Source organism: Stigmatopora argus, chromosome 3, assembly GCF_051989625.1.
Source record: "Stigmatopora argus isolate UIUO_Sarg chromosome 3, RoL_Sarg_1.0, whole genome shotgun sequence".
Taxonomy (NCBI): domain Eukaryota; kingdom Metazoa; phylum Chordata; class Actinopteri; order Syngnathiformes; family Syngnathidae; genus Stigmatopora; species Stigmatopora argus.
This window is the reverse complement of record NC_135389.1, coordinates 12,294,756-12,318,459: the sequence shown is the minus strand read 5'-3', so window position 1 is coordinate 12,318,459 and position 23,704 is coordinate 12,294,756. Positions and strand designations below refer to the sequence as shown.

Sequence of the window (23,704 nt, the reverse complement as noted above, 5' to 3'; positions counted from 1 at the left end):
ATAACTGTTTACATGTGAATATTTGCCATATAAATAAACATGATTGATGCAAATGTGTACCTTTCTTTAAAATATCATGGTTTTTGCTGGTTATGAAGAAAAATACATGTGTACATTTCAAAATTTTTTATTTTTCCACAAATAAGGGGTTATCAAGATAGCATCACATTAGCCATCTAGCATTTAAAGATGAGGTTGTAGTCCATGGACAAAGAATCTCTTCTTGGCACTGGATGGAATTCTGGAAAAAAAGGTCAACATAAAAAACACAAGTTAGGTTTTACCAACACCAGAAAGGCCTTAATCCCACTGCAAAAGAAGGCAGACAATATTAAAGCCCCAGGAGGGAAAAAAATAGAAATATTAAAAACTCCTCTGATGACTTTGCACAATGGCCTGGTGTACTTTTTGTCCACTGCAAAGACGGAGACTTAAAGTCTTTATAAGATGGATCTCCAACTGCAGTCCTTGAGGGTCCCTGTCCAGTTGGTTTTCCATGTCCTCCATCACACCTAAATCAAATAATCAGGATATTGATCATTTGATTCAGATGTGGAAAGCATACTGGATAGGAACCCTGAGGACCAGAATTGGGGACCCCTGCTCTATAATGACAAGTACCTGAGGGGATGTTGGTGTCAAAAACTGCGGTCCGCCAATGTCACCCTCTTGGGGGAAGGTTGTCTGGTCAACTTGGTTGGACACTGAAGAGAAGCAAGATACAAAATGAGTAAGTTTAGTACACATTACCCGAAACACTCGGGTCCTACATCATCCACAACCTTTGCCTTGACTTCTTGGGTCTTCTCGTCGATTTTGAAAGCTGTCACCTCTTCCACCGTGTCCGTGGCTTTAAACCTACAAAACAGCATGATTATACAATTGCTTATTTAACCATTTTGACCAGTGGTCCCCAAACTATTCCAGAATGGGCCAGAGGGTGCAGGTTTTCATTCCAATCTGGTGTCCTAAAAGTGCAATCACTGGATTGCACTCAGGTGATTCTTTTTTCAGTAGAAACCCCATTGGTTAAATTGTTTATGTTGGATCTGATGGAACCAAAACCTGCACCCACAGCAACCCCCGAGGACCAGTTGGGAGACCTATAATGAGGGAAAATTGTTATTTTATCATATGTTTAAACTCAAATGAAAAATGACCCCTGCGCTATTGTTGACTGTCTCAAACGCATTTAAAACAAAAAATGAAAAGGTCCAAGCTCTGAGGTCTTTAAGAAAGTGAATGGAAAAGGTCTATATTCTATAAAAGTGTATGGTTTATTCCTTACACCTCCACTGATGGCATTTATGTGGGTGTGAGTTATCCACACATGTTTTTGCCATTAAAAAAAATCAACACCAAGCCAGTTAGTGTTTTCATTCAAATTTGGAATGTATCATAATGAAAACAAGCTACTTTGGCAAAGCCGTGAATACTGAACGCTGATATTTAATGATTACACGGATAGAGTAAATAGAAACTACTATTTTAAAAAAAGACTCACGTTGCTGACAAAAAGCTCGTTATGGCGTCGACAAGCTGCTCCTTTTTGGCTGTTATGGCCCCATTCTTGATGTTTCCCAGCAATCGGTGTTTGTTGAGGAACTGAAACACACAATGGAATGACACATTAAGAGCTGTAGGTAACGCAATGCAGCCAATTTGTTTGCAAACATTTTTCGGTCTGCATCCACGTTTGGCCACATCACGCAATCGAAGCATGCTACCGTCATAAAGCACTCTTAAAATGAGAACTGGGGCTTCGAAATCCCCAAATGACAACGTACCGAATTCGCTGCACTGTCCTGCGAGAGCTTTGTCAAGTTTTTCTTCAGTAACTGGTCACTTCTGACCTACTCTGCATGCAGTCCACTCCGGAGCTAGCTCCTGGCTCATCCGCCATTTTGAAGGCTATTTGAACTCTGACCTCGGTGACGCCTATTAAAAAAGCCCGTCTTGGAAATGGCTTTAACAGGAAATCTGCATTTAAAACCCGTGTGTCACTTTTTCAATGTGCAACCACATTGTGTGAATCTCAAGCTGTGTACTGTACTTTACACACGCAGCCTATAGTCTATTGCATACTTTAACTCCGCGGTGAGCAAATTAGTGACCGGAATTCAAATGTGAAAATAATCAAGTACTGGCAGCACATATTTGATACTTTTCCAATGACAGTAAACGCATGATATAGAGCATTCTTCAGTCACAGTCTATGCATAATCATATAATTCTACAATTGTGTAAATAGGACATACGTGCAGGAGGCTGTGAGCCGAGAGTCTCGAGTAGCATTCCTTGGTGGTGAGGCAGATGTGCCGGGCGGGCACGTGTCCCAGTATCTTGCACTGGAAACTTGTCTTGGGCTAAAAAGATGAAAGCTGTCTTTCTTTACATTATATGGATGCTGTATATCAATGAAACCATTCTTCTAGCACGAGTGGAAAATGTGCTTTGATAAAGCTTTGAGTATTCTCGAGAGGTTAACCTCTGGGGTTTTATCACAGGATAAAGTGGACTTTATTTATACATGGCCCAGAGGTGTTTTATGCATGCATTTTTTTGTGGAATATGCCATAGCCTTTATTGTACTGTGGAAGAGGGATGAGTTAGTGCAGTGTTTTGGGTTTTTTTCAGGGTGGCTGATATAAAGCAAAGCTTTCTGCTTTCAACTTTACGGTCAAAAGATGCTTCGGTTGAGGTGGGAATCGGGGTCATAAGTTCATAACCGATATTGTTTATTACTGTGCATTATTCATAACGGCCCTTGTCGTTCAAAGTCATATGACTTATTTCTCTTTCCTGCTTTAATGATTTAATGTGACTTTTATGTGTCATTTTATTTGTGATTCCAATTCTCAATTGTGTTTTGCAGATTTACATGTCTTGTAAAGCACTTTAGCAAATCTATGGACTACAGTCTCCGTCAGTCGTGGATTTTTTTGCGATATTTTTAACGGCCAGTCGAGGAAAAAAAAGGAGTTTCTTTCCCTTGCTACTGTATGAACTTTAAAAAAAATGGACCTTTTGACTGTGTAAATATTTTGTGGACTGAAGACAAGAATGCATGCAGCAAGTGATCCAAGTGGTGTTACTTTGCACCTAGCTGATTTACACTCCAAAAAGGCGCCTGACACTTTTGTGATCCCGACCGCTGTGGTATGACGTGGGTGGGTGGGGAAAAAAATATGAATGAGAATGAATGCAGACTTCAGAATTCCCGATATGTATATTTTCTCAGTTCAACAGTTCAAACCATAAAGGATCTACCCAGAAACACGTGACGTGCTTTTAGCACAATCCTATAGATCAACAAATGGTAAGCACAAGCATGTGTTGGAAACTCCAAAGGGCTTTTTTTAAAAACATTTCTAATGGAAAACGTAGTCCGGGACAATTGATGGCTGTCGTAATAGGGGAACACCCAAGGACACATCACCTGTCAATCACAACACACAGTACAATAAAACTAAAGTCAATTTATGTATAGCAATGGACAATTGTTTTGAAGGTCATTCATCGTAACTTTTGGCAATTCTCGCTCTCGTAAAAATGTTGCGTCTTAACGTCAATGTCAGCTCAATATAATGTTTGATTGCCAAATGAAGTTGATTAAATAATAGAAAATAGCATTAGTTGCCTCTTAACTGGACAAAAAGTTACAAAACCAACTGACTACCCTCACATCATCTGACCAAACTGCTTTGAAAGATCTCTGAGTCACCACTGATGCTTAATGGCATAATTCAAATTCCAAATCTCCCAAAGAAATCATCCAGCTATTCTCCTCATTTCAAACTGGTTCCTCTAAGTCAAGTTAATGTCAAAAATTCCAGACTTCCGTTAAGTCAAGGGTCTCCAAACTTTTGTCTCCAAGGGCCACTTTCAGAAAAATCAAAGGATGCGAGGGCCAACTTCAAATCCTGCCGCACTGTTAAACAGAGGATCAGAATCAAGTCTATTAGACGTCAAACACCGGATTTTATGTACTATGTGACAATTGAGTAACAAACCTAGAACAGAACAGCGGATACAGAAAGACGCTTTCCTTGACCAGCTGTCCGTGTCACAGCTTGCTGCTGAGCCGAGCGTCTCGGCGCACTCCGTCCGTCCCGGGGAAGCCTCCGTCGAAGGCGGCGTTCAGCACCTGGTCCAGGTCGGCGGCCGCCACAAAGTCCAGGTCGTCCCGCACGTTTGCGGGAAGCTCCTCCAGGTCCTTCTCGTTGCGTCGGGGGACGACGACGCGTTTGACTCCCGCCCGGTGTGCCGCCAGGACCTTGTCTTTGATACCGCCCACCTGATGGGGACCGTAATCATAACGGATAAAATCAAAGCACAAAGTCTGCCCCCCTAAAAACAGTTTTCCCCGTAAATCTTTTTCTTGTTTTCCAAATTGTAGAATGACAAAAAAAAATAAAGTACACCTCATCGGTAAAGTTGATAACTGTCACCCTTTAAAAAAATGTTGGGTGTGTAAAATGATTTTAATACTTTGACTCCAATTGGAATTAATAGGTTGCATATTCGAGTGACATAAACAAGAGCAAAAATCCAGATTGATTGCACAGTATGACATTATCAACAATGTATTTTTAATTATGAAATAAAAAAGATTCAAAAAGTAGAATAAAAGAAATATCTGTCCTACTGCATTTCTACCGGTGCCAAATAAAAACTGGGATGGAGTTTGAATCCATTTTAACTGAGGGAGCAATCAGTTCAAATGGATATCTTTGTCAAAAGCAGCTACTCAGTCCTGAAAAATGAATAAAAATGATAATTAGCACTCACTGGAAGAACCAGGCCCCTCAGAGTGATTTCGCCGGTCATGGCAACATCCGATCGGACCGGTCGCCCACTGAACAGCGAAGTCAAGCATGTAACTATAGTAACACCGGCAGAGGGGCCGTCCTTGGTTACTGCTCCAGCGGGAAAATGAAGATGGATGTCTGTTCCTTCTAAAGGATCCGGACCCCCCGACACTGTTTCAACATAATTTTAAAAGAACATAAAATACAGAGTAAAAATTCATGTGAAAAATGGTTGCTCAAAGTATTCGGGTACTCAAAAGGCGACTTTCTTCGACTCCGATAATGGAGAAAATAAAGTTTAAAATACGATACTATTCATGAGGAATGGATCCTGAAAACAATGACCTCAAGTACAACAATTATTGATAATTATTTATCTGAGATGTAACGAACATTCGTCGCTCACTTCCTGGAAATAGACGTTTTTCTCTACTGATACACATTGGAAAAAAACAAAACTCTGTATTCTTTTCAATTTATCAAAACGAGTTCTTTGTCTCCGTCCCTTTAAACCAGGGGTGTCAGACTCGGGTTGGTTCGCGGGCCGCTTTAACCTCAACTCGATTTCATGTGGGCCGGACCATTTTAGATATAATATTTAGATTTTTTTATTATAAATGGATTAAAAGAACTGGATTAAAAGCCCTGATTATTCAGTTTTTCATTGATCTAAAACAATGTTTATTTTAGCTTTTTTATATATATTTTTTAGATTTTACAAAAGTATTTTTGAACTAAAAACACAGAAAAAAATGATTAAAAATTTACAATTATTGATTTAAAAGGGGGAAAATCAGGAAATTTAATATACAGCTATACTCTTCATTTTAATTTGATCCTAAAACAGAAAGTCGGCACTCATGATTTACTTTCCCGGGCCACACAAAATGATGCGGCGGGCCAGATTTGGCCCCCGGGCCGCCACTTTGACACATGTGCTTTAAACAGTGCAGTTTGAATTCAAAATGCATGCATCGGCGGACTCACTGTTGGTGAGCTGGTAGCGTTTGGAGTTAGCTCTGAGCCAGCTGATGGCCAGATGCGCTGATTCTTTCATGACGTCGCCCAGCTGACCGGTAAGAGTCAGCTGACCCTCGCCCTCCGTTCGGCTGGCCTCCACAAACATGATCTCGCCACCCAGAGGGGTCCAGGCCAGACCCAGAGCCACGCCGGGTAGAGTTAGGCGCTCGGACACCTGTCGCACATACACGTCTAGATTCAAATGTGAGAGAAGAAAAGGCTGAAACCGCGACAAAAGAAGAAATCAACACACGATGGGCAGCAGATGGAAAGGCTGAAAGACGCACGGCAATGAGCGCTCATGAGCGAGCACACCACCTTTTATTTATTTATTTAAAAGACCATGTATAACAAGGGTGGTTTTCCTATAAAAAAAGTAGATCACTATTTATCATTAAAAAATAAGATACCATGTATAGTAAGGCTTTTTTTCTTAAAGAAAAGACCATATAACTAAGCTATTTTCATTAATATAGTAATATTTATGACAGTTATATGATCTTATATGTTTAAATTTTGACAATTTATAATAACGCTTTTTTTTAAAGCCCTAGTATAGTAAGGCTATTTTCATTAAAAAAAGGTAGACCAATGAGAGCAAGGCTTCTATTTGTTAAAAAATGACAATGTATAGTATGGCTTTTTCCCTTAAAAAATACCATGTATATTAAGTAAAAAAAAACATGAGGCTTTTTTTCTTTAAAGAAAGACCATGTATAGTAAGGGTTTTATTTGGTAAAAAAGACCATAAATAGTAAGGCTATTTTTCATTATATATATATATATATATATATATATATATATATATATATATATATATATATATATATATATATATATATTATATATATATTTTTTTTATTGTTTGCTTAATGTCTCCTACATCAATGATCCCAGATCGCATGTTTTGTAGTGATCCGCGTGTGCACTGCCTGCCACTTACCTCCAGGTCGAAGGGGGGCGCTCCAAGTATGTCTTTCAGGGCCCGGTTGTCAATCACGATCGGCATCACTGGAGGGGACGCCAGGGGGACTGCATTCTCTGCTCAGCAAAAAAGAGTTCGTAAGGGTCATTACAGTGATCGCATATACGTACATATATAAGTTAGCATTTTTTTTTCTTGTAGACCTCAACTTGTTCACTGCCATTGGCAGTTGTAAACATCAAATTTATTTCATTTGAGAAGGTTATCATCGAGTGACCGCTGTGATTGACGGCTCACATAATGGTTGTGTTTCTTAGTTGTCTAACTAAATGTGTGTGCTCTTGGTTACGTAGCCATCATTTGACTGGCAGGACAAACTGTTCTATTGCTCTTCCCATTGGGAATCTCAGGAGCTGTGAAATTGGTTATCCAACAATAAAAACAATACTTTACTGATGCTGGTATTCTCTTGTTACCAAACTACAGCTCAGATGGAAAATGCAATAACCCAGTATAAACCTTTGGAGGTGAAAATGGTTTTTTTTCAAAATCATTCAATTCTTAACATGTGAAGGCACTTGCTTTAAATTAGCGGGGAGAAAAACTCCAAATTCCATCTGTCAGCACGGAGACAAGTGACTAGCAAAAGAGGCAAAAAGAAAAGACATGCTGGATGTGATCCCAACTCCAACAGATTGGAGAAAAAAAGAAGCTAAGTTCGATAAGATGTCCAATCCATCCAGTGAGACCTTTCTCAGTCTTGTTTTTTTAATTTTTTTATTTATTTTTTAACTTGCGCAAGCGACCTTTGTATGCTTTCTTGTATCAAATCAACAGATCTCACCTCCCTGCTGTGTGAGACGGTCAGTAACTTCCTCAGTCTTGGAATCCGTTTGGCCTTCGGCAATTTTCACAGCAACAGCTCGGCAAACGGCTCCAATTTTTCTCTCCAGCGAGCGAACGCCAGCTTCGCGCGTGTACCTGTCAGAATGGATGTACAAGCAGCATTTAGACAACATAGGGTAAATAAATATAGTTGAACTCATCCGATGTCAGATCTAAAGGTTAAAAAGCCGCTGGCATGTAATACAGCACCTGTTTATAATATCCTTGGTAGTGTCTGGTGGTATGTGTAATTGTTGAGATGATAGTCCGTGCTGCTCAAGTTGGTGAGGGATGAGGTGACGATGACTTATTTCCACCTTCTCCTCCTGTGTGTAGCCTGTATCATTTGGAGATGGAGTGATTTTTTTGGGGGGGGGGGAATGTAAACAACATTCTTAAGTACTCATCATTGCTTAACATAAAAAATAAAAAATAGCGATTAATTGACATTCCAGTGAGTTCTAGGCACTTTGCATTAAAGGAAACATGTGTATGTTCTCAAAAATGCATCAGTATAGTAATGGCATTAGCTGGATGTCAGGATTACATCTGTACCCAAAATGAGTTACAGTAATCCTTCAAATATCGTGGTTAATGTAGACGAGACATGGCCGCGATAAATGAAAAACCGCAAAGTGGGATCACCCCTATTACAATTACCTTTTTTTCCCTTCAGTCCTGAGTCCTAGTAGCAAGCGGAAGACATGGGAGTGGCTTCCGCTTACGGGTTTCAGCATGGATTTTCACATTTTATGAACTTAAAAAAAATAAAATAAAATTATAAGATTTTTTATAAATAAAAATTCTGCGATGCAGTGAAGCCGCGCAAGTTGAAACTGCGATATTCGAGGGATTACTGTACAGTGACCCATTTGTCAAAAATGGGGGATTTGACATATGATGTTTCATCTCTGAGAAATTTCAACTGGAAGTTCGTTGGTTGATCCCACTTCTATTCCCAAGATTAGGAGAAAACAGACTTGTTCTTACTAAGCACCATCTTAGGCCATGTTCACCTTTCAGGTGAATTTAGATTTCTTTGTCTGATTAAAAATGGGGAGAACATTTTAGATACTTTGATTTCTGTAGACTAGGATCTTTTAATGAGGACTAAGGAAATTGGAATAACTTTTCTTTTAGTTAGAACCTTAAAGTCGATGCGTAATTTATCTGGGCCCAGGTCTTAAATTGGACAACCGTGAGCTACCAGCTTAGTGAAATAGTCTGTTAAATTGAATGCTCAACTTTAACGCGTGAAGGGAACAACTTCAACTTTTGTTGATGGATTAAAAACTCCTGAAACGCCCACTTTGTTTGCAAAGTGCAGCATAATCAAAACCGAATGTGTCGAATTGAGACAAGTGTGCATTGGTGTTAGATGACAATTATCTGTCCATTTTTGGCTTGGAAATTAAATGTTCAGCAGTGCGTACGGTAGTAACTGCGTAATTATGTAAAACTGGCGGAACAAATTTGGACATATGTCGGAGATATGCACATTTAATGTTTTCGTTGACTACATTTTGTTGCTGTGCCGGACATATGTTCCGCTTCCGCTGCCAAGACGGGGCCGACATCAGTTAATGGTGTAACGAAGTGCTTACCGGGCACCTGTAACACCTCCATTCTGTCCAGCAAGGCAGGGGGGACGGTAGCGGTAGTGTTGGCCGTAGCGATGAAGAGCACTTGGGAGAGGTCAAAGGTCACGTTGAGATAATGGTCCGTGAAGCTGTGGTTCTGCTCCGGGTCCAGCACCTAAGAGAGCAACGGCGAGCGTCAGCTGAAGTGTGCCAAAAAGGAAATCGAACACTGCTGATTTCAAGATAAGATGAATCATTCCATAGAATCTTTGGAGAGAGCTTCTCGCGCTGAAAGGCTCAAATTGCAACAGTTCTCCCTGTCTGCACTTTTGTTTGGTGTGGAAGAGGTCCTGAAATTTCAGCGATAGGCTTGCTTCGCATCTGATAGTGATTATTGTGGCGAGTGGGGATGAGAACTGGGTATTATTATTCCTGCCCACGGATTTAATTTGCAGAAACAAATCTGGTACGGGCGAGGGATGAGTGAGGAGAAGAGCTGACCTCTAGCAGTGCAGCTGCCGGGTCTCCTTGCAGACTCTTCCCCAGTTTGTCCACTTCGTCCAGAAGAAAAACCGGATTATTAACGGCCACCGTCTTCAAACCATTGATGATGCGGCCCGGCATGCTGCCTACGTAAGTACGTCTGGAGGCAGAGTTATCCATCTTAGAAAAATGCTCAAGGAAACAAAGAAATCTGAGAGATGCTTTCACTTGACACACATAAAACCTCAAATACAACATGTAACCAAGCTGCAATCATGAATCAAGTCACAAATCACACTTTCTAGACTTTTTTGCCATCATGGAGTACTATTTGACCGTTTCTCTTATAATAATGAACAACAACTTTCTTTCTTAGCCCCCGAGAGGAGATTTTTCATTACCAAAACCAGATCAACAAGAATCAAGACAATCTGGATATTTAGTGCAATTTTTCCCCTTCATTTTTTTGAGTTTTAAACAACTTCAAATGGTCTACACAGCCTAATAAAAACATGTGAACTTCATTACAATGAACAGACTGATATGATTAAATGTATTTGTACTGACACGAAGGTCAAACACGCACGCATGCATGTCTTTGTGCACACAGTGTCAATACCAATCATGCAGACACTAACTACTTGACATACATGACGCAAGTTTCCTGTCCTTCTCATTGAATTTGGAGCAATGGGATGTCACATTTGGGGAACTAAAAATCATTTAATTTAAATGTTTATGTAAAAAAAAAATATATATATATATATATATATATATATATATATATACTTTTTTTTAAATATTTCACTAATTTACTAATTTGAAGACGACGGACGTCAATCCGTTTTAACTGGAAAGGCTGACAGTACGTTTGCTTTTCAATGGAAATGAAACTTTGAGGTTAAAGTTGATCTTTAACTCGTTAATTCCCATCAACGACAATATACATCCAATTCATTTGAACAAGGAGGCTTGGCAGAGAATTGTAACGTTTCAGTGAAAGTCTCCGAAGTGACCATTTTTTCAAAGCTCATTGGCTGTCCTTGACGGCCAAAAACATCCAATCCAGGCTGGCAATGAACAAATGCCTCTCCCAGTTGAAAATGATTGGTCGTCTAATGCCGTCAATGAGTTAACTTCACATTTTGCAAGTTGATACTCAAATTTCTTTGCAGGACATGAGAGAAGGCACCCAGAGTGACTATGTAGTTGTGAGCTCCGTCCCACATTTCTACGCTTTGTGCTCAAGAGTGCTTTAAAGTCAGTGGACTATTTTTCACCAGAATTTGATTCAACAAAAAACACTAGTTTAAAGAAATCTAAAAGGAAATCGGTTACATTAGCCAGGGCAACTGTACCTGTGTCCTCGGATGTCCGACTGGTCGCAAATACCACCGAGAGCAATGCGGTGGAACTCTCTGCCCAGACACTTGGCAATGGAGCGCCCCACACTGGTCTTACCGACTCCAGGTGGTCCCACAAAACACAAGATGGGACCCTGTCCAGACATACAAAGTTTTGAAATGTTTAGTGGCCTAACAGACCTCTTGTATGAATTCATCTACGAAGCCGTAAGAACCTTCAGTGTAGGTTTCAGCTGTTTAACAGCCAGGTACTCCAACACTCGTCGCTTCAACTTGTCCATCGCGTAGTGATCAATATCCAACAAGGTCCGGGCAGCTCGGATGTCCAAGCAGTCTGTGAGAGTGCATGGAAGGATGGGAAAAGTAATGGGTGAAAAATTACAATTGCCACTGACAGAAAAAAAATGTCTATTCCAGATCTTCCAGTTCAAATGGATCTGGATTGTATGTCTATCGCCGTCACTGGCGGGGAATTACTTTTTTCAAAGAAAACAAATTCATTTGGGGAAAACCCCAAAACAATAACAGTACACAGGCAGTGAATTACTTTTTTCAAAGAAAACAAATTCCTTTGGGGAAAAACCCAAAACAATAACAGTAGAACTGAAAAAAATATTCTCCAAAAAGCAACTTCTATGAATCAATAACTATGTAAAGAATGTTTTTGCTTATTTGTTTGATGTACTGAATGACAGATATTGTTCTTCCAACCCTTTCAGTAACAGTAGCCACTACGGTGGACATTTATTCAAATGTTATTATTATATTAACTCATTTTACTGCCAGGCTGGGTCACATAGTGTGTTGATGTTGTTAGTAAAAAAGGCAAATTGATATTAAACACCCATTACCTATAACAGTAATCCAGGGGTCACCAAACTACGGCCCGCGGGCCGGATACGGCCCGCCGGCACATTTGGACCGGCCCTCTGAACAATACCAGAGACGCTATCGGAATTATTTTTTTTTTTTTTTTTTTTTTTTGAATATATATATATATATATTTTTTTTTTTTGGGATGCGGCCCGCTGGCACATTTGGACCGGCCCTCTGAACAATACCAGAGATGCTATCGGATTTTTTTTCCTATTTGGCCTTGAAGACTAGGACATTTTAATCTTGTGTTTGGTTCATTGCACCCCTGCTGAGCCCACAAATCATCCCAGTAAAGCGGGGTTCGCATTGCTTCTTTGGTGACACGCGCGGGAAGAGTGTTTCCCTTTGATGCATGCGGGCACGTCCACCGTTGCATGCACGAGCAGTGTTACCGAGACATCTGGACGATCGCAGGTGAGGGCGGAGCCCTGGGACCATCGCGGACTATTCAAGCATATTAAAACTGCAACCTGTTTGAGAACGGAATAATGGCGAAAAAGTTAGGTGAGAGAAAAATTGATTCAGAATGCAGGATATTTAACCTGGAGTGGACAAACGATTATTTTTTTGTTCAATGCAAAGAAAAGGCTGTTTGTCTCATTTGTCAAGAGACGGTGGCGGTATTCAAAGAATACAATCTTTGCCGACACTATGAATCCCGTCACAAAGACAAGTACAATAGATTGCAAGGCCAAATACGAGCAGACAAACTCTCAAAGCGAAAAAGTGGACTACTATCTCAGCAGAACCAGGCATCCGTTCGGGCCAGCTTTTGGGTTGCTAAATTGATAGCAAGCAGCGGTAAGCCTTTCACTGACGGAGAGTTTGTTAAGAAATGTATGGATACTGTCGCGGAGGAGGTGTGTCCCGAGAAGAAAGATGCATTTAATGCCGTAAGTCTGTCGGTGAGTACAATGACCAGACGCGTTGAAGAAATTGGGAGTAATGTATATGCCCAGCTGCAGCAGAAGACGAAATAATTTGCCTTTTTTTCATTAGCACTGGATGAAAGCACGGACGTGCAAGACACAGCGCAACTGCTCATTTTTATTCGTGGAGTTAGCGCAAACTTTGAGATTTGCGAGGATCTGGCAGCCCTCCAAAGTCTCAAAGGGACTACAACGGGAGAGGATATTTTTGACAAAGTGTGCCAAACCATGGAGAAGTTGGACCTGGACTGGTCAAAGCTAGCTAGCATCACGACTGACGGGGCTCCTAGCATGGTGGCCGAAACTCGCGGTCTAATAATGGGACGCATGAACCGGGAGTTGGAAAAAAGGGGTCTCACCGCCCCGCTACGAGTCCACTGCCAAATTCACCACCAAGCACTGTGCTGCAAAATGTTGACGTCGGATTCTGTAATGACGGTTGTGGTGTCGTGCATAAACTTCAGAGCAAAGGGAGAAGATTGTGCATGGCACAACAGAAAGTTAATGTTCCATGGCTTTTTCTGTTACAAACTGACACCGGCCCCCCATCAGAGAAGGGAAAAGTTATGTGGCCCTCACAAGAAAAAGTTTGGGGACCCCTGCAGTAATTCCTCGCTTATCACGTCTTCACTTATCGCAAATTGACTACTTTGTGATTTATTTTTCGCTATTAATTATTATTTTTTTAAGTTTATAAAAATGTGAAAATTCACGCTGAAACTTGTAAACTTGGCATATTTAAACAAGCATATATGCATCATGGATCTTAGCATCATGCTTAATTTGGTGCGTAGAAAGATCCATTAAAATGCAGCACGCTATTCCAAAAAATATGCAGGAATTCATTAATTTCATTTCCAGAGTACATTTGTTTGCCACCACACACAACATCGGGACCATCTAAAACAGTGGTTCCCAAACTATCTTACCTGACGCCCCCCTTCTTGCTTCCAGTAGACCCGCACGCCCCTTTTGCTCATGTGAACTTATTTTATTTTATTGCATTTATTTCTTAGCATTGTTCAGGAAAACAGATCTCTGTTAATAGAAAACGGGTTGGACCGTTGGAGTGACTGCTATAATCATATTTTGCATGTATTTAATGGCAGATATTTGTTCTTTGATTTTATTATTCTTATAATCTATTTAAACATTTTTTTAGCAGATGACTTCACGCCCCCCTTGAATTCTCTTTACGCCTCCCTAGGGGGGCACGCCCCCCAGTTTGGGAACCACTGATCTAAAAGCAAGTTGGTGGACAGAACAGGCAGCCAGAGGTGTGTTTTTTTGCTTCCAAAGTAATAGGGATCCCTCTGTCTGGTCAAATAAGGATATGATTTTATAGGTTTTCACGAGACACAGGACGTCTGTCGGTTTTGTATTTAGGACAGATGGAAACAACATACAGTTGTGGTCAAAAGTTTACATACACTTGGGTTAACAGAAAAAGGGATCAAATCTGCTGGATCAAAAATATACATACAGCAACACGAATTAGCAATTTTGGTGACTTAGAAAGTTGTGTCAGTGAAATGAGCTTCATAGCATGGCCTCTTAACTTCTTGTGAGTGATTATGAGTAACTACAGCTGGTGACTTCTCTGAGGCCATTTAAATAGGGCTCATTGGATGCAAACTCCCACAAACACTACAATGGGAAAGTCAAAGGAGCTCAGCATGGATCTGAAAAAGGGAATCCTTGACTTGAACAAGTCAGGAAAGTCACTTGGAGTCATTTCAAAGCAGCCGCAGGTCCCAAGATCAACAGTGCAAACAATTGTTTGCAAGTATAAAGTGCATGGCACTGTTTTGTCACTGCCACGATCAGGAAGAAAACACAAGCTATCACCTGCCGCTGAGAGAAAATTGGTCAGGAAGGTGAAGATTCAACCCAGAATCACCAAAAAGCAGATCTGCCAAGAATTAGGAGCTGCTGGAACGCAGGTGTCAGTGTCCACAGTCAAGCGTGTTTTGCATCTCCATGGACTGAGAGGCTGCCGTGCAAGAAGGAAGCCCTTGCTCCAAAAGCGGCACCTTAAGGCTCGACTGAAGTTTGCTGCTGATCACATGGACAAAGATAAGACCTTCTGGAGGAAAGTTCTGTGGTCAGACGAAACAAAAATCGAGCTGTTTGGCCACACCAGGAGGCAATCAAGGATTGTCTGCAGCTGCTCTGACCTGACGGCAAGCTAGGAGTGACAAATGAGCCACTCCTGACAGTCTTGGGCGCAGTTGGGTGTTCCAACAGGACAATGACCCAAACACACATCAAAAGTGGTAATGGAATGGCTAAATCAGGCTAGAATTAAGGTTTTCGAATGGCCTTCCCAAAGTCCTGACTTAAACCCCATTGAGAACTTGTGAACAATGCTGAAGAAACAAGTCCATGGCAGAAAGCCATCAAATTTAACTGAACTGCACCAATTCTGTCAAGAGGAGTGGTCAAAGATTCAACCCGAAGCTAGCCAGAAGCTTGTGGATGGCTACCAAAAGCGCCTAATTGAAGTGAAAATGGGCAAGGGACATGTTACCAAATATTAGCGCTGCTGTATGTATATTTTTGACCCAGCAGATTTGATCACTTTTTCTGTTCACCCATAATAAAGTCATATAAGAACCAAACTTCATGAATGTTTTTTTGTGACAAATAAGTATCTGTTCCAATCACTCTATCAGAGAAAAATCAGAGTTGTAGAAATAACTGGACACTCAAGAGACCAATGACATTATGTTCTTCACAAGTGTATGTAAACTTTTGACCACAACTGTACAAGAACAACACCACTACCATCTACGGTCCATGTACCTTCGGCCAATCGTGTTTTCTTCTCATTTCTCAACGGGAAACAACCCCATTTCCGTTTTGTTTTTGTTTTTATGCGAGTCAACAAAAAAAAATAGAAATAAATTCCCCAAATGAAATCATGAAACAAATCGTTCGACTCCAGGCTGGTTGACGATGAATTGGCCATGGGTTCTAGTCCTCAAAATTGTCGTATTACCAATATTAGCAATTAGCAATATTACCGATCATTCCCAGTAAGAGGTCACTCACTGCCATCCCTCATAGTCAAAAAATGGATTGGATGTCTATCGCCGTCAAAGAATTTGAATTAAAAGAAACCGCACAAGCTTAAAGTAATTAAGAGGACAAATCCCGCTTCCATTCTTGATTTCTTAACTACTACTGTGGTACATCGAGAAATGCAGGCGCATTTATTTTTCTACTTGAAGTGACCTATTCCAGAATAGAACAAGTAATAACAGTCCTGATGACACCTATTACTCTTGAAAACCTTGGTGTTCGGAATCAACAATTTTGACTGCTATCCTTTTCATTTGTTTCCACTGATGTATAAGACATCTGTTGCTCTCTTGTGGGGGACAAATGTCAGCAAGCTGAGGTGAAAGGTCAGAACACTTCAAATGATAGGAGCTTCATGGTCTAACTAAGCTTTTGAACAGTGATTTTCACCTATTGAATATATGTCAAGAACATTTCCCCAGGGCAGACCAGTCCCTTTGAACATTTAACTCAACTATATTCCAGGATCACTTATTCGAAATACTGTGATTGTGTTTTATGAAGTCATGCAACGAGATCTACTCCCATGTGTATCCCATGTGATTTCTCACAATCGCTACCTTCATATGGTCACAGACATACGAGCACCAGCACTGCTATGCACTAGTAACACTATCCAAATTCACAGTTAGCAACTTCTATCTTCTTCCAAAGAGCTGTTAAATGTTTTTAAAAATATTTTTTTTTTTTACCTTGAGAAAAGTTTGTCTTTAATAAGACAATCTCGCATCATGTTTTTCTGACCTAGACTCAGCATCCCACAATGAACTCTAAGTTAAGAGTAGACAAACTTTTTTGCCTTGTATCGTGGAATCTCGTGCGACTCAATAGGCTGCCAGAACACATACCGCATGTTAACGTAAAACAAAGAGGCAAAGGATTCAAGCTGTGAAGGTCAAGCGTCAGGTTAAATGACTTTACTGTGTGAACTTCCAAAATCAGCAGATCTCTGGCCTCCATACGCTTCCTAATTTGATTTACAACAGAGGTGTTAAACCCATTTTTGACATGGGCCACATCATCATGCTTTTCATTCACAGCATTATTATTTATTCCAATTGGGGCTGCCACAATTAATCAACTATATAATAAAAATATACAGTGATAACTCTAATTACAAAATTAATTGGTTCCAAAACTTGTTTCGTAAATTCGATTTTCCGTAAATAGTGCATTATTTTATATGTAAATTCTCTCATTTGTTCCACAGTCCTAAATAAAAACCTAAACCAACTAAACCCTTCAAAAATGACAGCCAATGGGAAGCTAGCAGAGTATAGGGTAATTGTCAAGCAGGACACAATGTTACCGCAATAGTTACAAAATAAGATAACGGATATGGGAAATGTATTTACGTTTTGGGGAATTTCGTAACCTGGGTCTTATTTTCTTATATTGGAACAGCAAGGGTTTTGTAACCTGAAAATCTTGTATATAGGAGCAATCTCTACATGTAAAAATTTAAGGCTTTACCTTTGGTGCTTTTGCTCCAGGGAAGCTCGACCATTAAGTCCAAGTAGTTTCGAGTGAGGGCATATTCGGGCATGGACTGTGGCATCTTCTTCAATCTATAAAAAGTTGAACATTGGAAATATTTGGTAACCAACAGATCCGTAACCAGGGTTCGGACTAAGGCATTGATAAATAGGTTTTAAGTATTTCATTAGTTGCAGTCTCAGTGATGAAAATATGTCAAATGCCCTATATAGATTAGTTCATGTTTCTTTAAGAATGTTTTGTTTAAGGTCAGCATTGAATCAATTAAGCAGTGATTTGGGTGAAAGCAACACAAAAGTACCACAGAAAAAGCATCAAAGATTCTGAGATGTATATCGATGCAGTTCAAGGGGCACAGATGATTTCTCACTACTATAATTCCTGGCACATGGGCAATTCTAAAACACAAAATACCCAAACAGTTTGACGGGAAAATAGAGAAGAAAGAGTGTGTGAGTCAAAAGTTTGAGAAAATAACTTCAACCACTATTAATACTTGAATAATTTAGTTGAATGGCTGTGAATATGTTGAAATGAATCTTGCTGTGATGACAGATTCACCTTTTGAGCTCTTTTAAGCAAACCCTCAGAGGTGCGTCTGGCATTTTAGCCGCATGAACCTTCCTCTCCAAGGAGCCTGTATCATCTCCATCGTCATCCTCCTCTTCCACGTTCAGATTGAAATGCCGGCCGGGAAAACCTCCACCTTCGCGTACGGATAGCACCTGGCATGACAAGTACACAATTGTTGTTCAATAAATAGGGGCGGGCAATACAGTAATCTTAATCATGATAGATCGTGTGAGAATAATTGCAATTAATCATGAGATTTATGCAATAAATCACATTTGGTAAAAAAAATGAAGTACAAAAATAATTCATTGTGAGATTAAATAACTCAAAAGTAGTATTCAGCACTTTTAATCTACTGTCATATTAAGGAAATAGTCTTTATTAACTGAAACTTAACACAATGTATAGTTAAAATAGCTACCTTATTTTCCACACTATCAGTCACACTTTTTTCATAGTTTGGCCGGCGACTGATACTCAAGTGCAATTTATTTTATATTTTTCTATCTGACCCCTGAGAGCCTGTAATGTTGTTTTTTTTAGGCTATAGTTATCTTAAAAATGTTACAGATGTCTCTTTAGCATGTTGTTCTAAATTTGACTATTGTTACTTCACTGCAGTGTTTCCCAACCTTTTTTGAGCTGCAGCACACTTTTTGCATTGAAAAAATCCCAAGGGACACCACCATCTGAAAATCTTTTTATTTTAAACTATGTCGCCTATATTAACAATAGTCATTCTCATCAAAGTTTTATCAGCAGGAATCACATAAACCTCCAACATTATTCCAAAATGTAATTTTTCACACTGACTTCGCTAATGTCACCAAAAGTCGATGTCTGTGGATCCTGAACAACTTCCAGTTCGAGTGATGCAAAAAATAAGTCATGTCATGTTTTTAATCGCATCATTTTATGACGTTTCTCCAAATATGACTTCAATCTCCTAATATTACGCCAAAAAATGTTGTGCTCACACAGACTTTACGTCACCAAAACTTGATGCCCTAGAAACCAAACAAAAAAATAAGCAACAGAATGACTGTTTCACAATTTGAATCTTGTAATATTATAATCTATAATTTAACGTTCATCATATTTTGAATATAACCTTGTAATAGTTAAATTTTAATCTCGCTATATCCATATTCATTTATCTCTCTGAATATTACATTGTAAGACTTTTTGCAATTTCCCACAGCACACCTGACCATTCCACATTGTTTGGAAACATTGTTTCACTGTATGTTTTTTGGTAGGTTTTCGATAAAATTAAAAATAAAATGACCTCCCAAAATGCGAGTTATATATAATTTATCCTCCTCTTATAAGTGCAATTTATAGTCTGAAAACTACAGTAATTGTTCATGAATGTTAACTTGTCCAGCCTTAATAAAAACATAAAAAATAAAAAACACTGTTAAACTGAAGTACTTGATATGCTTGTTACCTTCTTTTCCGGGTCTGGCATCATTTTCCTGGTTTTCTGAAGCAGTTTAAGTCCTTCTATCTGTCTGGTGAGCATGGGCAATGTAGTCTTAAAACGCTCCTCCAAGGCCACAGCATCCAGGACCTTTATGATAAAGTTCAGTGGTGAACAAGTTAGCACGCTACTGGCGCCTTTTAAACCTTGAGATAATGTGCTGTAGAACATGGAAATGCTTCCATTTAGCAATTAACTTCTAACTCTAATACAGGAGACACCTGACCTGTAATTTTTCCTTGTTTGAGGTGCGAATCATGGAGGCGACGACATCTGGAAGAGTTTCCTTGGGAAGGCTGTCCAAGAGACGCCTAAATTTGGCCACTACTGGAACAGAAACATCCAGCATACCTAACAACTACACACACATGCAAGAAGACAAATGGATAAAATTACTAACACAGGTAAACCGGGTTTAGTAGCACAAAGCCATTAACAACAGTATTGACTTAAAGTTGTATTTCTTGTGCTATCTATGTTTAAACATGTGGAAGCCAGAAATATAAAACATGTTGGAGACTGGATAAGGCATCTGGTCTAAATGTGGCAATTCTTTTACAGATTACAGGAATATGTGATGGTGTTTGTGTGTTTTGAAATGTGATGTCTTTGGCTTTCTCTGCTGTGTTTTTCTAGGAAACATATCAAAGGCAGCGGTTAGATAAAAACGGCTTTGAGCATTATTTGTCTCGTCTTAACAAAGTGAGGAAGGAATAAAGAAAAAAAGTCGAGATGAATGAGTAAAATGAACAGCTTTTAAAGTAAACTTGAGCCTGGGGATAATAAACACGACAGAAGATCTTTGAGGTGCTAAAAATCTGAGCACGAGAATAAAGAAGTGCCATTTTTTAGGGTTTGCAAGAGCCTATCCCAGCCAATTAATTAAAAGGTTAGCAGGGGACACCCTTTTGAAGGAAAATGTGCAAAAAGGACACAAAGGCTTTCCAAGGATAAGGTTTAGTTTCCAACGTCAACGTTCAGCACAGACCACATTACGATTAAAGTACAACTCGACACGAACTCTTGAGAGTATGACAAATAAAATAAATTGGACGTTAAATCAATGTCTTAAGAAAAGGCGCACCTGTAGAGCCGTCTGGTAAAATTGTTGGGACAACTCCTGCAGCTCTCCGTCTTCTGCTTCGACACCCTCGGGTGTCAAGTTGGTGTAATGCTCCAGTTTATCCAACTGCTCCACCTGCATTATTTAAATAGGACTAAGATAACTAACTCATCCTCTCATTCCTAACAGATTTAAACGCCCACTTTTTTTTTCTTTAGCTGTCATCGAACACCAAGTTGCTCAGGACTGTTTTGTTTGTACTTTGCATTTGACAAAGACACAGACAGATATGACATTGGAGAAAGTTGAGAATCATGTTGGTTTCACCTCTGCCAGAATAAAAGGGCGTTCCGTCAGCAGGCTTGACACGCTGAAGCGGCACAACCCAGTGATGAGAAGAGTATAATGTGGCTTTGGCCAGTTACTGCCCACAACCTGCACTGCGATTCCAGCCGTACCAATCCTGCACAAAGAGAAACATTACAGTATGTATACTGTCAATTTATGTAAACATTCGATTCATCTATTGATTAGCTTTACAACTTGAATCATTTAAAAATGTTCTTTTGTAGTGTTGCTCCTTTGAATGTCGATCATTCATTCATTTTCTGAATCGCTTATCCTCACAAGGGTCGCAGGTGGTGCTGGAGCATATCCCAGCTAACTATGGGCACCAGGTGTCGGCCAATTGTAGGGCACGGCGTGATCGTTTTTCCATTGAAATGAAATGAAAATAATCAGAATTTGATCTTTTCTACATTCTTTTTTAAAATACCAATTTCACGTAAACGATAGTTACATTTAAATAGGATTAAGAAAAATCTGAGAATATATCCTCAACGTCAAAACAGATCAATTGAATGCAGTGGTGTGCCGTCAGGGCCTTCAAGGCCTTCTCTGCTGGCCTAAGAAATATCTGAATCACAGACTGTTGTTAATTATATTTTGTCCATGAATACTTATTAAATAATTCCAAATTGTCTGTTAGCTTCCATTCATTGCTTTCCCCCTGGTTGCATTGCTTCCAGATGTGTTTTCATATTGAAGCATTTAACCAATGTACATTTCAGCCATTATTTGTTGATAATATGGCTATATTCCTAAATTCGATTTGGTGACACCAAGGCCTTCTCGCAGGCGTAGGGATACGTCATTGCCTTCTCGCAGGCGTAGGGATACGTCATCGCTTTCACCAACCATGTTTGGCTAGTGATAGAGTGGACTAGCCAGAGCTACCAAACTGTATCTGGAGCGAGCTGCACAAGCAAATATATTGTTGTGTTGATTTAATAGCGGTTTTGTCAACCCGCATTGGTTGAAGGAGGAGAAGAAATTGATTTGTTTGCACATTTACTGTCAAAGCCATTTTCAAGACGGACTTTTCAAGAAAAAAAAGCTGGAGATCATTAAGAAAGGTCAGACAACTCCAAAGCAAGCAAGCCTGTCACAACCGGGAACGAACATTTTCAGCACTAAATCGAATAAAAACGTTTGCCAGAAATACGACAGGATAGGCTCGACTTTCAGCATTAGCTTCGATGGCGATAGAAAAGGAGGAGGAAAGAAAGGAGGATGGATATTGTGTACAGTTAAAAAGGATTTTTGGTGAGTAAAATATGGCTATATTCCTAAATAATATTTCAATTGTATGAGGTTATTATTGATGTTTTTATAGCCATAAAATAGTTTTTGAGGGTTGGATTGATTCTGTCAGCTGAAGGCGTCGCTAGGAAATTCACGGACCGCCACTGATTGAATGCCTTTATTGGCATTATACAAGTATAATGAAATTTAAAGTTTCACCACCATGAAGTGCACAAATAAATAATCAATAAATAAGTCATCAACATAAGTCAACACCCTTCCTACGGTTCTATCAGCTTTGATTTTATTTCAGAAAATAACATTGGCAGCCACTGACAGCAGTAGCCGTCCAAATCATTTGTAACGGCTGATAGCGATTGAATGAGCTATGGCACTTCAAATATATTTGACATGGTGCAAGTAGTTAGCGGGTCGGCCTCAGAGCTCTGGGGTCCTGGGTTCAAATCTAGGTCATGTCCATCTGTGCGGAGTTTGCATGTTCACCCCGGGCTTGCGTGGGTTTCCTCCTACATTCCAAAAACATGCATGGTAGGCTGATTGGACACTAAATTGCCCCTAGGTGCGGTTGTGAGTGCATGGTTGTCTGTCTCCTTGTGCCCCGCGATCGGCTGGCCACCGATTCAGGGTGTCCCCCGCCTCTGGCTCGGAGACAGCTGGGATTGGCTCCAGCACCCCCCGCGACCTTAATGAGGATAAAGCAGTTCAGAAAATGAGAGATGAGATCTATCGCTGTCAATAGCAGAAAATGAGCTCAAAGAAAAAGCCACGATTTACACACACACAAAAACAATTATGAGGGCAAACGGTAGAGAAAACGAATGAATAATTGACTAGTGCACTGCTGGTGGGAAGAGCGTCCTGATTAAAGTCCATACTTGTGTGCGACTCAAAATCAGTTCACGTTTACCTCAATAAAACAATAATTTTGTTTTAGTAGCTTTACTTGTGCAAAGTAGGGATCTCATCGGCCTCCTTGCTGGGGTCTTTGGTGTTAGGAATCACTCCAATGATGGTACTTTGAAGCGAAGTCCCTTTGAGAAGACGGTGCTTGACCAGGTGCATGTTCCGAGGAGTATCCACGCTGAAGCGGACGGTCGAGCCCGGGAGGAGAACCCCTTCGTGGGTCAAGAGCAGCGGGAGGCGGCTCGGCATCTTAATTCCGCCTAACGAGGACATTTTTTTTTGAACGAGGACGCTTGTGTTGTTGCGAGCTGATCAACAACAAACAGTCGCTATTTCGTAAACATTCACGCTGACCGTCAGAACTTTCGGTCGTTGATTGTCAAATCACGTTTTTTTTCCTTCCTATTTTCAGAGTAAAATGGTCATGGACGAGCAACGTATTTTTAAGTAAAAAGTAAACGGCGTAATTTCTAATAGTTCAATTCCTTTAAAAAAATTAAATGACATGCGGCGGGATTTTGCAAAAAACTTTTTCAAATAAAATTATTTGTTTGTTTCCAACCATAAACAAGATCTTCACTTCCTGTAGCCATCCGAGTTGACAACGGCAGGTCGTAAGGGAC

At 40.0% G+C, this 23,704-nt stretch overlaps 1 protein-coding gene across 4 annotated transcripts; it reads right to left on the bottom strand.

The window, feature by feature from the left end:
- Positions 1 to 111: 111 nt before the first annotated feature.
- On the bottom strand, positions 112 to 23,695 carry lonp2 (lon peptidase 2, peroxisomal). Of its 4 annotated transcripts, none has more exons than XM_077596983.1 (24): positions 23,644 to 23,695; positions 23,122 to 23,341; positions 20,901 to 21,036; positions 20,595 to 20,708; positions 19,737 to 19,868; positions 19,478 to 19,600; positions 18,016 to 18,179; positions 17,431 to 17,525; positions 11,284 to 11,402; positions 11,063 to 11,202; positions 9,723 to 9,864; positions 9,246 to 9,396; positions 7,852 to 7,978; positions 7,601 to 7,737; positions 6,775 to 6,872; positions 5,799 to 6,006; positions 4,792 to 4,982; positions 4,014 to 4,297; positions 1,788 to 3,931; positions 1,505 to 1,605; positions 783 to 858; positions 622 to 704; positions 384 to 512; positions 112 to 241 (listed from the first exon to the last, which is right to left on the bottom strand). In XM_077596983.1, the coding sequence occupies exons 1-18, from the start codon at positions 23,672 to 23,674 to the stop codon at positions 4,067 to 4,069; spliced, it is 2,559 nt and encodes an 852-aa protein (XP_077453109.1). In that variant the 5' UTR covers positions 23,675 to 23,695; the 3' UTR covers positions 112 to 241; positions 384 to 512; positions 622 to 704; positions 783 to 858; positions 1,505 to 1,605; positions 1,788 to 3,931; positions 4,014 to 4,066. The 4 variants fall into 4 exon arrangements, with proteins under 4 accessions (XP_077453109.1, XP_077453107.1, XP_077453110.1 ...); XM_077596981.1 differs by having other exon boundaries at positions 406 to 512; XM_077596984.1 differs by lacking the exon at positions 384 to 512.
- Between the last annotated feature and the right edge of the window lie 9 nt (positions 23,696 to 23,704).